Source organism: Lacerta agilis, chromosome 8, assembly GCF_009819535.1.
Source record: "Lacerta agilis isolate rLacAgi1 chromosome 8, rLacAgi1.pri, whole genome shotgun sequence".
Taxonomy (NCBI): Eukaryota; Metazoa; Chordata; class Lepidosauria; order Squamata; family Lacertidae; genus Lacerta; species Lacerta agilis.
The window spans coordinates 35,176,802-35,190,715 of NC_046319.1; the positions used below are offsets into that span (position 1 = coordinate 35,176,802).

The 13,914-nt window shown below is 44.3% G+C and overlaps 1 protein-coding gene across 3 annotated transcripts in view; it reads left to right on the top strand.

Annotated features, from left to right (window-relative positions):
• The first annotated feature begins 960 nt into the window (after window positions 1–960).
• ATP2C2 (ATPase secretory pathway Ca2+ transporting 2) overlaps window positions 961–13,914 on the top strand; it is a 36,488-nt gene continuing 23,534 nt past the window's right edge. The window contains exons 1-6 of one of the 3 annotated variants that reach the window (XM_033156877.1): window positions 961–1,235; window positions 9,546–9,656; window positions 10,724–10,840; window positions 11,986–12,075; window positions 12,514–12,549; window positions 12,642–12,703. In XM_033156877.1, the coding sequence (XP_033012768.1) occupies window positions 1,131–1,235; window positions 9,546–9,656; window positions 10,724–10,840; window positions 11,986–12,075; window positions 12,514–12,549; window positions 12,642–12,703 (521 nt within the window). In that variant the 5' untranslated portion in view covers window positions 961–1,130. The remainder of the gene's footprint in view (window positions 1,236–9,545; window positions 9,657–10,723; window positions 10,841–11,985; window positions 12,076–12,513; window positions 12,550–12,641; window positions 12,704–13,914) is intronic. The other 2 variants (XM_033156876.1, XM_033156875.1) reach the window with 2 other exon arrangements.

Here is a 13,914-nt window from a genome sequence, read left to right on the forward strand (position 1 = left end):
GAGAGGTAGTGACTGGCTCAAGGTCACCCAGTGAGCTTCATGGCTGAGTCAGAATTTGAACCCTAGTCTCCCACATCCTAGTCTGAAGCTGTAACCACTATCCCACTCTGGCTCTCAATTGCCTACAGTACTGGCAGTGGATCCCTACAGGCACAGGTGCAGGTCTTTTACATCACCTGCAGGGGATGGGGGTTGAAATTTGATTAATTTTGCATTAAAAGGTGAACTTACCTAACTCGCATTTCCCTAAACGATGTGTGAACCAAACCATGGCTGGTTTTCGGAGTCTGCACTTCTCTGAATTTTGCAGGGCAGTTCTCCAGCCAACTGAAGTGTACAAAAAATGCATCTGCTAGGCAAAATGTAAACACAGGTGTTAGTGAAACTAACATACCAAAATGCATTGGATTGGGGAAAATGTAAATATTAGGCAAAAATGTGCATATTTGTCAAAATTGCGCACAAATGTGTGTATACTGGGATAAATTTGCACCCAAATGCAGATGAATTTTCATGAAGACTCCCCCCCCCAAAAAATAGATTGCATACTGATGTAGAAATCTGGAGAACTGAATTGAAGGTTGGAAAAATAAACCGAGAGGAACAGCTTTTGGGTTGTCAGCAGCTTTTGTGTTATCAGTAGTTCAATGATAGAGTATCTGCTTTGCATGCAGAAGGTCCCAGATTCAATCCCTGGCATCTTCAGGTAAGGTTAGGAATGTTCCCTGGAGAGCTGCTTCCAGTCAGTGTGGACAATACTGAGCTAGATAGACCAAACACAGCTTCCTGTGTTCCTAAATGCAAACATTTTATTTTTTATAAACCAGCTGTGTTTTCCTGGACACAGGCAAAGGGCACAGCACCTAACAACCGACTCATCCAGGTCTACAACTGCTTATGAGCAGGCCTTAAGTCAGGAATTCAGCCTCTCCCAGGCACCTGTTCTGAGCAAGCGGGCGGGGCGTCACCTTGTCGGCGTCAGGTAACACCCACCGATCAGCTTTCCCTGGCTCCATCCTTGGCTTGCGAGGGAATGTGAGGCTTGGCCAGGAAACACACAGCAAAGCGCCAGCCACAGCAGCAGGTCCTTTGCTAGCTGCCGCCCTCCTTCGCCGCCTGACCCAGCTAAGATGGGGGCAAAGCACTTGTTCTCCTTGATCTTCCGGAAAGGTGCCTCCCCCCTACGCATGAGCCGGAAATACCAGCCGGTGGGCAGCAAAGAACCAGAAGAAGAGGTAAAGCGGTGGCGGGGAGTGTGTGTTGTTGCTCAGGAATGTCACTGCCTTGGAACAATGTCTCTCCCAAACAAGCCCTCTAGCTCCACTTGCGGAGGGTGGGCCTGTCACTCTGGCAGCTGCCTTGGGTCATCTCCAGATACGAAATGGTAATCAAGTGCTGTTAAGTGGTGGTCCTAACTTTTGGAATCCCTTGTCCCTTTTCTCTCTCTTTTTTTTTAAAAAAGCTTCAAAACATTTTCTTTTCTTTTTCTTTTCTTTTTTTTTACTTTGCTGGTTGCTGAGGACACTGATCCCCATCTTAGAGAGCAAGCTGCTCTGTACAGAGCCAGACCCATGGGTTCATCTAGCGCCATACTGTCAGCACTGACTTGCAGCAGCTCTCCAGGATTTTAGGCAGGGATCTCTCCAAGCCCTACATGGAGATGTCAGGGATTGAATTCGGGACCTTCTGCATGCAAAGCAGATGCTCCATCACTGAGCTACGGCTCTTTCCCAATTTCCACATAGCCAGAGGTGTCTATACCTGCTTACTATTTATTGAGTGATAATGGTTGCCTAGTACAAAAATCAGTTTCCAGGTGGCTTAAAAAGAGGATAAAAACACAGAGGCTAGGGGGGAGGGGGAGAGAGAAAAGGTTGTATCCAATTTCAAGGGTTGTATCATGCTCAGAGTAGACCCACTGACATTAATGGCCATGGTCACCCACGTTGTCTTTAAATTAGCATATGCACACCTGTGCCATAGGATTTGTGCTCAGAGACCTCTATCCACCTTTAAAAATGCTTCTGTGGACTTTCCAAGTTTCCTTGCAGACATAGCTCAAGGGGTGGCTATTCTTGCCTTCCTTTCTTGCATTGTGCAAAACTTCAGTAATATTTTTTTTAAAAAACAAGCAGTTATTTATTTAACTCTTGCATAGCACTTTCAAGTGTTTAAGGAGCTTCACACACATGGCCTAGATGCCCTCCGTACGCCAACCCTGCAAGACAGCATTTGCTACCTGGAATTGATGGGAATTGATCTGCAAAGTGTGCTGCAATGCAAACCAGTATTTATTATCTTGACCTGTATTGCAGGTGGGGGGAATGGGACTGAGAAAGTGGAAAGGGTGGGGTAGGGGAGAAAGAGATTTGCCTCAAAGCCTTCTTTGGGAGTTCATGGCTGAGGTGAGATTGAAACTGGACACTTTCCAATTCTCAACTTAAGTCTCTTACCTGCTAAATTACAACATGTATTTGGCCACATGCACACCATTCATTTAAAGCGTATGATCTCCCCCCAAAAAGAACTCTGGGAACTGTGATTTACTAAGAATGCTGGGAACTGTTCCCCTGTGGGGGTGTATACTACAGTCCCCAAGATTATTTGGGTAAAGTGGTGTGCTTTAAATGTATGTTCAGCCTCATCAATCTGCCTCCCTCCAGACACTTTACGGATCAGAGCCAAGGGCACTTGAAGATTCTGCACTTCTGCTCAATTCTCCAGTAAAGGGTTAATCCCTGATCTCAGCCTCCCCTCTCCCAGCTACAGTTCATTGTGTATTCTTTTCCCTTGCAATAGCCTGACCAGGCCTGGATGGTGCAGAAGGGTGTGCTAGTAGTAACAGTTTATGCTTCTTAAGAATGCTTAATCTCCCAGTGGATCTGACAGAACAGCTTTTACAGAACAAATACCTTCACCCATATTTTCTATCCCAGCAGGCAGTTAAAGGGACACTTGGAACAGGAGTGTTGTGCTAGCATTGGAACTCTCCCTCCCTCAGCTCAGTTATTTAAAGTCTAGGAACCTGGGAGAAGAAGGGTGCTGAAAATTCAAGGGATATTCTATTCCCCTTGTTATTTAACAGGTGGTGGGGAATCCATTTATTTGGAAGATTTATACATAGTATGGGGAACCTCAGACCTCCATATTAAACTTCAGACCAAATGCCTCTCTACCTGGACCTCAGAGCTCTCCTTAAAATCTCTGTAGCGTTTTTAGAATTGCAAGAAGGCTGTGCCAGAAGTTTTATTATCCTGCTGAAGGATAATATTCTAAAGATGCCATTCTAAAGATCTTCCATGGGGTTTACAACGGTATGCAAGTACCAAAACAACATCTCATAGAATTGCAGTGCTGTAGCATTGAAAGGCACCTCAAAGGTCATCTATTCCAACTCCAGCCAATTGCAGAAAATTCACTGCCACATACTCGCTTGTATATATACACACACACATGCGCCAGAGCTGCTGCAGAGAGCTTCCTCCCCCACCAAGCACCAAACAGAATGATTTTAATATCTCATCAGGTGGCGCTGTGGTCTAAACCACCGAGCCTCTTGGGCTTGCTGATCGGAAGGTCGGCGGTTCGAATCCCCGCGACAGGGTGAGCTCCCGTTGCTCTGTCCCAGCTCCTGCCAATCTAGCAGTTCGAAAGCATGCCAGTGCAAGTAGATAAATAGGAAAGGTAAATAGGAAGGTAAACGGCATTTCTGTGTGCTCTGGCACTTGTCATGGTCCTCTGTGTGCCAGTAGCAGTTTAGTCCTGCTGGCCACATGACCAAGAAAGCTATCTGTGGACAATTGCCGGCTCCCTCAGTCTGAAAACGAGATGAGCGCTGCAACCCCATAGTCGCCTATGACTGGACTTAACCATCCGGGGTCCTTTACCTTTACCTAATATCTCATAGCTGGGGTCAGCCTCAAAGCGACTATTGTCAAGAAGTACAAAGCAAGCTGAGCCACACAAAAAACACAACAAAACAATGCATTAAGCAATGCACAAGCAGCATCACCAAGCTCCCCAGTGGTCCATGGCATTAGATATCCCTATTGATTTTTGTTTTCTTATTGCTCTTTTAATTTCTTAGGCTGTATTTCATTGCGCCACAATTTAAATTCCGTGGAATGCAAATCGTAATGCTATAAAATGCAATCCAAGAAGTGAAAGGAGCAATAAAAAGGCAATTAAGAATCCTGCAGCATCCAGTACAGCCCATTAGATTTGTTACAACGGGCAGAAAAATAATTAAGCAGGTCCACCAAGACCCTCAGCAATTTTCCAGTGGTCTTTGGGAAACCAGTATGGGAACTGCTCACCCAAGGCATGTGCAATTGTGCTCACAACAAAACAGGGACAGTGTGTCACCTGAGACAGGTACCAGAAATTAAAATCTTCCCCTTGCCAAACCATCATGTATTTTTTTAAATAACCCTGTCTTGGGGCTGCACGGGATGTTAAATGTATCTGTGCTTCTATCATGCAGGGTTTCTTTGAATGCAAATTGCAGCAGCTGGGGGAACTGCTGACTGGTTTGTAGCCTGAATGGGGTGGGGGGGTGGGATTTAATCCTTTCCCCCTCCGCAGTTCAGTGGAAGATTCCCTCCCAAAACACACAACAGATTCAGATGATATATCCACACACACCCCCCAAGCACGGCACAGGAGGAAATGGTCAAATCCCCATTCCATGCCTGCCCTGATCCTGTTAATGATCACCTACACAGAGAATGTGCAGTTTGCATTTTTTTAAAAAGATCTGCACACTAGATGAAAAGATGGATTTCATGTCACATCTAATTTGACCCTTATGTCAAGCTCCCAGTATCCCTCTAGGTTTCTCATCTGCCTTGGGAATTTCCAGGCTCGTCACCTGGCCCCAGCTGATGAGATGCAAAGTCCAGTCAGTGGCCACTGACTGCTGGAACAGAACTTGGGAGGCTTGTATTTGCAAGGCCGCATGATGCAGTCTCAGGGGAGTTTCTCTCTAAAACACACACACACACACACACACACACACACACACACACAGAGAGAGAGAGAGAGAGAGAGAGAGAGCCTCAGTTTTGCCATCTGTAAAATGGGAATAGGGACCTAACTCACAGGCTGTGGAAACAAAGTGAATATGGTAAAGAAATAGGTAGCCATGTTGGTCTGCCATAGTCAAAACAAAATAAAAAATAATTTAAAAATTCCTTCCTGTAGCACCTTAGGGACCCACTAAGTTTGTTCTTGGTATGAGCTTTTGTGTGCATGCACACTTCTTCTTAATTGCCTTTTTATTATTTATTATTTTGTTTTGGTAAAGAAGTGTTCACATTCTTCATAAATTATTAGGATGAGACCAGCCTGTGTGCTCACTCAGTCAAAACGATAAAGCAGTCAATGGCTACTAGCCACAATGGCTTTTTTCTACCTCCATGGCTGGTGGAAGTATGTCTCTGGGTGCCAACTGCTGAGAATTGCAGGTGGGGGAGAGTTGCTGTGGCGCTTGTGGGCTTCCCGTGGTAGGTCACTGTGAGAAAAAGGCTGAGAGTCGGTGCTGAAAAACAGCAGAGCTTGGGCAAACAATGTGCCACATACATGCTGAATTAATGATGCATAATCTCCAAAAGTATGTGGACGAGCATGTTGCATTCATTTCCTTGCTTTTGGTATGCACTCTCACAAAGTTACTAGTCCATGCCATTTTCTAAAATCCTCTTTCTCTATAATACTTCAGGTATAGGTTTGTGACAGCAGTGGCTATATACCATGTTGTATCCTTCAAATTTTAGGAGGGCCTTTTTCTAGATGTTACCATTCTTGTATGATTGTTTGTAAACCCCAGTTCTCTGTGTCCTTTCATTTTATTTTACATAAACTGGATAGAAATTAAGCAAAGGTGCAGATTTGGAATATGCTGTTCTGGTTTCTCCTAGGCTTCCCAGTTGCTTAAATCAGATATTTTGGCATGGAGCTCTGGAGGTAGAGCCCTCTGGGTCAGGGGGGGAGCTCAGAACAAAAGCTGTCTATCACCCTCCCCTCAAGAGTTTTGAGAGGGAGAAAAAAATTGATATTCCCTCTTTTTCTTTTTGATAACAGTCTGCAATGGAAAAAAAATATGTTCAGGGCTACTACCTACTATCGCAAGGGGAAGGGAGAGGAGCAAAGCAAAGGAAAACACTGTTTCTCACCCAAAAATGAATCAAAGTTATAAGCATCTCCATTGGTCCTAAGAATCCCTCAAGGAAACGCCCATATATATCCAAAATGTGAGGACTAGAGACTTGCTTTTCAAGACAAACAAGCCAAAGTTATGGAGATCCTCCAGAATCCTGATTCCTGCACACTGTGCCCAATTTTTCTGCTTGCATGGCAGGTTCATAGCAGGCTAGAATAAACACAGCTGTTCTCCTGACTTCATTTTCAAACATCTCTTGTTTCGTAAGAAACAGTGGCTGCCAACTTTGCTAGGGTAAACTAATTATTTTATTTCCTCCTGGCTTACCTGTGCCTAAGCGTCATGGTTGGGTTTTTTTTCTTTTTACTATGTTTAACTTGTCTTTCCTGCAAAAAAAAAAAAGGCAAGTCTGGAAAAGGGCACCGGGACCCAGGATTTAAATGCAAACATGCCAGCTTCACTGCCTCTGTTTCCTGGTGTTATTAGGTTGCTCTTCTGTCTGCTTGGCTTGTTTTGCCATCAACAATAACTAAGCCACTTATCCTGGAACTACTTCAGAAGAGGTTTAAGGGCAGTGCCTGCCTTGAATCGCAAAATCGCAGGGCAGTAATCCTGTTTCCTTCTCAGAAGATCAGAGCAGGGATGGGTAACCTGTGGCTCTCCAGAGGCTGCTGGACAACTAGAGCCTGCTGGATCAGGCCAGTGGCCCATCTAGTCCAGCGTCCTGTTCTCCCAGTGGCCAACCAGATGCTGGTGGGAAACCAGCAAGCTGGACATGAGCACAACAACACTCTGCCCTAGTACAGTTCCCAGCAACTGGTATTGAGAGGCACAGTGAAGGAAGAACATACTGTGATTTTATGTTTCAGCCGTCCTGAGATCTGCGGGTATAAGACAGTATATTATTATTATTATTATTAGCCGTCATAGCTAGTAGCTTTTGATAGCCTTGTCTACCACGAATTTATCCAATCCTCTTTTAAAGTTTGGGGGCCATCACTGCCTCCTGCGGCAGTGAGTTCCATTGTTTAACTATGTGCTGTGTGAAGAAGTATTTTCTTCATGGCGTTATGCCCAAGACCCAAATTCCATTAAGCCATTCTTTCCAAGACAGGAATAATGTAGCTTTCCAATTTTGAGCCAATGACAATTTTGCGGCTGTTAACAGATAGACGGTAAGTTTTCTGTGGTTTTTAACTCGGCTGCCGTTGTTGCGCTGTTTTTATTGTACACCATCTCGAGACCATTTTGCAGAAGGCAATTAGTAAATTTAATGCTCATGATAAACTGCTCAATTTCCCTAGGATGTGTGGCAATGGAACAAGAACCAATTGCTCTATAACCACTTCCTGCTCCTTGGCATAGAATCTCATAACGATACACATCTAATGTTGGAAGATTCAGGACAGATTTTTAAAAAGTAACTTTTCACATAAGTGCATGGAATGTGGAACTCACTCCCACAAGAGGCAGTGGTGGCCACCAACTTGGATGGCTTTAAAAGAGGATTAGACAAGTTCATGGAGGAGGAAGATGCTAGAAGTGGCTGCTAGCAATGATGGCTGTGCTCTGCCTCAATGGTCAGAGGCAGCTGTGCTTTTAAATACCAGTTGCTGGAAACCACAGGAGGGGAGAGTGTTCTTGCGCTCGAATCTTGCTTGATGTTTTCCAACAGGCACCTGGGTGGCCACTGAGAGAACAGGAAGCTGGACTAGATGGGCCATTGGTCTGATCCAGCAAGCTGCTCATATGTTTTTTTTAATAATGATATATATATTAATCAAAATTGCCCGGTAGGCAGAAAACCAGTTCAGTCCAGAAATACTAAATAGAGATTTTGAGAAGCCTCTTTAGAGCAGAGATTTGGCTGGCTTTCCAGGATTAAAGCTGCTTTCCTCCCCATCCCCAGCAATCAATTTATGTCCTCCACAGGGATGTCTTTTATTTCCTGTTGATAAGGTTGTGCTCTGAAATCTATAAAAAGAAAGAGAGAGAGAGAGAGAGAGAGAGAGAGAGAGAAAGAAAGAAAGAAAGAAAGAAAGAAAGAAAGAAAGAAAGAAAGAAAGAAAGAAAGAAAGAAAGAAAGAAAGAGAATCCTCTGGGAAGCCAATGAAAAGAGACCAGCTTTACAATCCATATGTGTGTGCGCCCCTTCCAGCCATAAAAACCACTGGAATTCTGAAGTAGGAAAGTTCTTTGCTTATTTGCTTTAGACCTTTCTATAAAGAATTTTTACTGTGGCACTCAAAGCGATGTTGGAAATCATGTTTTATTGTTCCTGTCCTCTTTTCTTCCTCTTCCCCTTGGTTTTGAAATATTTTTCTTTCTTCTATGCTAAGCCTTGTTTCCTTTTTACCATTTTCCTTTAACAGTATCTTAACAGTACAGTAGAAGGGTGGGGAACCTATGATGCTCCGGATCTTGCTGGACTACAATTCCCATCATCCCTGATTATTGGTGGTGGATGATGGGAGTTGTAGTCCAACAACATCCAGAGGGCCATCGGTTTCCTGCTCCTGGTGCAGTGAGTTCTATTACTGTGGCAACAAACACTCACCCGTGTTAGAGCTCTGATTTGCTGTGTGTGTGCCTTTTGCCCTATTTCTTTCCCCTTAATAAGTTCCTGTGTGAGCTGGTTCATTAGAGCAAATGGGTCACTGCCCCTCTTACCTTACTTGCCTGCCCAGGGATTGGCACTGCTTGTCAGCTTCCTCTCCCTTAGTCTCAGTTTTGTCCTTGTACAGCTGAGCAGGGAAGCAGACGATGGTGACAAAACCAGAATTAGTCTGTTATGCCCATCATTGGCTCTGACTATACCCACTTTGGGGCTCTCTGCCTTACCAGTCCCAATGAGCCACCACTGTTAGCATGGTCACTTAAACAAGATGAGCAGAACACAGAGAGAAAAGTCCTGACAACACATTACTGAGCAAAAATAGTGTGTAATTTGAGGAGAAATGAATGGAGGTTTTGCCTTTCTTAGTTCAAGCCTCATACATAGCAGGGAGACATTCAACCAAATACACAGAGGGAAAACTCCCTTGGGAGCCAATTGGGGCACATGCTACCTCAGCAAACATCATGGCACTCTGTCTAGTTGCTAAGCAACACTTCCACCAACCCGCCTCTTAACACTCACAGAATTAACTATTAAGTTACAAACTGGATGATACCTGCTGTTGAACTTCCAACAAGCAGCATGGAAGGAAGAGCCTTAGACATGCCAGGGATCACTGGATGTTCCAGTCAATAAGGCACATATGTGTGAACCAGGCCTGAGCCCATTTTCCACCGTCCCCCCACTTAAAATTCTGTTAAAATGGTTGCAGACAGTCTCATCTCTTCCTCTTTCTTCACCACCCAACATTTTATTTGCATTATGTAGCCTGAAGAAGAATCTGAACTGAAGTCAGTGGAAGAAGAGAAAGAGGTTACGGCCCTCCCTCCCAAAGAGGCTTGCAAACGCCATACAGACGAGCTGGCAAAAATGTTACAGGTAAGAGCCATAAAACCACAACAGAGACTTTTGAGAAGCACTTCAGAAGAAAGAGGTGAAGGTTAGAGTCATCTCCTTGTCTCTTGTCTTGACTTGTGTTCCTGAAATGATCTAATATTCACAATATTTTCACTATGCTGCCTGCCATTGGAAAAATGTGATGAGGTTAGAGAGTGTCGATAAAAATGCTTAGCTGCTCAGGGTAACTGTGTCAGCAAAAGACCTCTGGCAAGCCGTTGCTGTTTCAACTGCATCAGAGCGTCCAGACAGGTGACAGTTTCTGCAGGAGGGGGGTTGCATGGGAGTCATTGGCCCCATTTATTTATTTTTACAATTGGCATGAATTAACTAGGAAAAGTCAAGGGGATTGTTGTTATTTACTAGTGGGGAGCACCCAGTGCTATCTGGGAATGTGTAGAAACCAGTAAATAATGTGTCGGTTGTGAGCTTGGACCCATCACTCCAAAAATGGGCAAAGTCCTGTTGCGGTCTGCCATCTTGATTCAAAATGGCGGCCAGCAAACAAACATCAACAATGACTGTCGCCTCCACGTCAGGAACCCTTGTATTGAAATTGGTGACAATATCTTTTAGAGGCGAACAAACCTATAGATCAGACAGACAGATGGATGGACAGACAAACCACTTTCCAAAATATGTACAGTATTACATTTATATCTCACCTGTCCTTCAAGCAGTTCAAGGTGACATATGTTAGCTCGCTTCTTCCCTACTAGCCACACAATCAAATCCCTAAATGGGTAGATTATGCTGGTATTATGAACCCAGCAACTCCTAGCAGTAAGGGGCTTCCTAGTTATGGAGCAGATGTGTTTGGATATGTCCCTTGTCTCTGAGGGAACCTAAAGAATGCTGAGGAGTGTGTGTTTGTGTGTGAAACCTTGGAGAGAAAGAGAGAGAAAGTGGTTGGCAGAGGAAGAAGGGAGAAAGAGGGTGTCCCACCCACCACCATCATGCACTCCCCAACATATTACCTGAGGGAACTTTAAAAAGATTCCCTACCCCTGCTTTATGCTATTTTTTTAAATACACTGTTGTCTCTTCAGGTCGATATACAGAAGGGACTGTCTGAAGTGTCAGTGCTGCACCGAAGGATCAAGCATGGCTGGAATGAATTTGTAATAGATAATACGCAGCCTGTGTGGAAGAAATATCTAGACCAGGTAAAGAACAGGAATGCTAGTGGCAAAGGGTTTTGTGGATTATTGGATAGGGGGGTGTATGTACCCTGTCTCTTTCTCCAGGGTTATGTTGAGTAACAACGTTCAATTTAAAACAAATATGTACATCTGGCATAGGAATGGGTATGTGTACACATACACAATTACCAGGACATTTTCCTGCTCAAGTTCCCACCAAATAGTGCAAGATGCTTTTCTTCAAGACATTTCTTCAAGACCTTCCATGATTAATGTAGCCTGCAGATCAGTGAAGGCTGGTCCATTAGGGCGCTTTGGACACTGCCCCACCAGCCTTGGCCTTCCTTCAACCAGCCTCCACCTGCCTGCCTCCTGACTTACAACCAGTCCGGGTTGCTGCCTATTGGACTCCTCCTCCTTAGTCTCAGTATTGCCATGAAAGAACTTAGCAGGGAGGAGATGGAGACAAAGCTGGAATTAGTTGGCTCTGCCTGTCTTTGGTTCTGGTGCCCCAGGAGAGTGATGGAGCTTAGCTACACTCCCCATTCACCGAGCTGTAGCCTAGCCACCCGCCAGCTGCTGTCTCTTGCATCCAGGCTCCGTCCCCTGACCCACAAGTCAGTGCCCCTCACCTTTGATGCTCTGGGGACATGCCAGTGGTCAGAAAGTGTGTCTAGGGCAGGGACGACAAAGCCTTTTCAGCCTTAGGTCTGCATTCTCTTCCAGGAGCTGCAGAGCAGTGGTGGGCGGGGCCAGAGGCACAAGTGGGTGGGGCAAAAAATGTAAATGTTTACCTTTGTACAATAGGCTGGTTTCTACTCACAGGTATGTATCCCCCTTTATCCTTCATACAGACAAGGAAGAAGCATTATCTGAGTTCAAGGGGTCGTTCCAGTCAGTCAAAAGCATTCCAGGAGGGTGCAGAGCCAGTGCTGTGAGGGGTGCGGCCTATGGAGAGTTCTGAGGGCCAGATAGAGAGAGTTGGAGAGCCCTATTTCACCCCAGACTTGAGGTTCCTTACTCAAGCATAAAGCGAAACTGCCTGGATCAAGCAGAGATTATTAGTTCTGGGCATGAATTGTGTGACAACTTTACTCCCACTGTAAATGGCAAAAAACAAACAAACCCTACTTCAGTCAAAGGAATTTCTCCTTCTTCTTTCCTTTTAGTTTAAGAACCCCCTGATCCTTTTGCTGCTGGCCTCCGCTTTAGTAAGTGTGGTCACTAAAGAATACGAAGATGCCGTGAGTATTGCAATGGTACGTGATCTGTTTTCTTTGGAGTCCTCATTCTTGGAGACATCAGAACTAAGGGACTATTTTCAACTGTACTGAATAGGGGAGAAGAAAGGAGTGAATCTGGCTTCTAGGGGGTGAAACGAACCACTCATCAACTGATTTCTCTAGGTGAGGGGTGGGGTACCTTTTTGGGGTAAAGGGTCCCGGTGGAAGACTGTGGGGGGCTGCAATCGCCCTCCAAACTTACACCCTTAATAAACACAGTCTCTTTCTCTTAAGCACACAGAGAGAGTTATTTCCCTTAAAATCTTAGTAATTCTACTCAAGTTTCACATTTTTATTTGTTTGTTTTCAGTTTGTCTAGTTTCCATGTAAGCCTGAAATAAATATCCAGTCTCCACTGGCATGTGACGTTACTTCTTTGTTTATCCACCCCCATTTTTATTTTTATTTTTTCAGGCTGTCATCATCGTGGTGACTGTGGCCTTCATCCAGGTACAACCTTTTCTGATAAGTGACCATTGTGGGTTCTCACCCATTCAGACAAAAAAACGTGCACTGACAGCGATGTGCTTCTTTTCTCACAGGAGCACCGCTCTGAGAAATCTCTGGAGGAACTCAACAAGTTAGTCCCACCAGAGTGTAACTGGTAAGCCTTGGAAAGCATCCACACACTTTAAACCTTTGGTGTAGTGCTAGCCAGATGCCTTCTTCGTGCATGTATGGAGGCACAAAATGCTTGTGTGTGTTTGAGGGGTGATGGTTACAACTGGATGGATGGCAGAAGGACCCCTACCTCTGCCCTAGCCCCCAGCTCCCCACAAATCTGGAGTTGATACACTTCCCATTCACAACTGTGCAGTTTAGCCTCCCTACTATAGAACAGCAGATCAGGGCTTAAGAGGACTGTGTGTGTGTGTGTGTGTGTGTGTGTGTGTGTGTGCTTGCTTGCTCAGGGTAAACCTGTGTCTTTACAACTGATTAAAATGTCCTTTATTTGCCTACTGGTCACTTGTGCTTTATTTTACCGACCTGAACGGCATGTGTTGAAATGTTCAGTTCTGGGACTGGTGTTTATTTCCTTCTTCACCAGAAGGACAAATACCTGCTCCAGCCTTGCCAAAGCAAATATGCAATACCTTTTATGGTTTAAATTATTATGTCCAGAGGGGTGGCCTATTTGTCTTTCAAGGTCAGAGAATGCTTTGATCATTTCCCCCACTTTCCCTTGTTCCTTCTACACCCAGGTACACCTTGTAGAAAGAAAGGCAAGTGCTTTTGGTATGATGTTGCGTTCCAAGTCACCAAACGTGATTTTAACACAGTGGCAGAGAAAGCTTTTTCAACCCAGGGGCTGCCTCAGCAAACTTCTTGGGGCCACATGCCATTGGTGGGTGGGGCCAAAAGCAAAAGTGGGTGGAGCAACAAATGTTTTAACAGATCCGAACAGTCTGCAACTGTATCGGAACTATTTTTAACCATTTTTGTATGTGGAATTGTTTTTAAATGTTTGTAACAACAACAACAATAAATAAATAAATTTTTAGACCCGCTTCATAACCTAAAGCCATCAAAGTGGCCTACTGGATAAAAAACAGAATAAAACACAAAAAGACAAGTTTTAAACACAATGAAATCATTTCAGCAAACTCTAAACCAATAGAAACGTATTTGCAAATTCTAAAAACAGCAACACAATATACTACATTATTTGTCTCATTGTCCACTATTTAACATAAGTTACATAAGTTATGTAACTTGTTGCATTACATACATAACTTACTGTATAAGACTAGGTTTCCCCCCTTAAAAATAATGTCAAAAATGTGGGAGCGTCTTATACACGGAGGCGTCTTATAC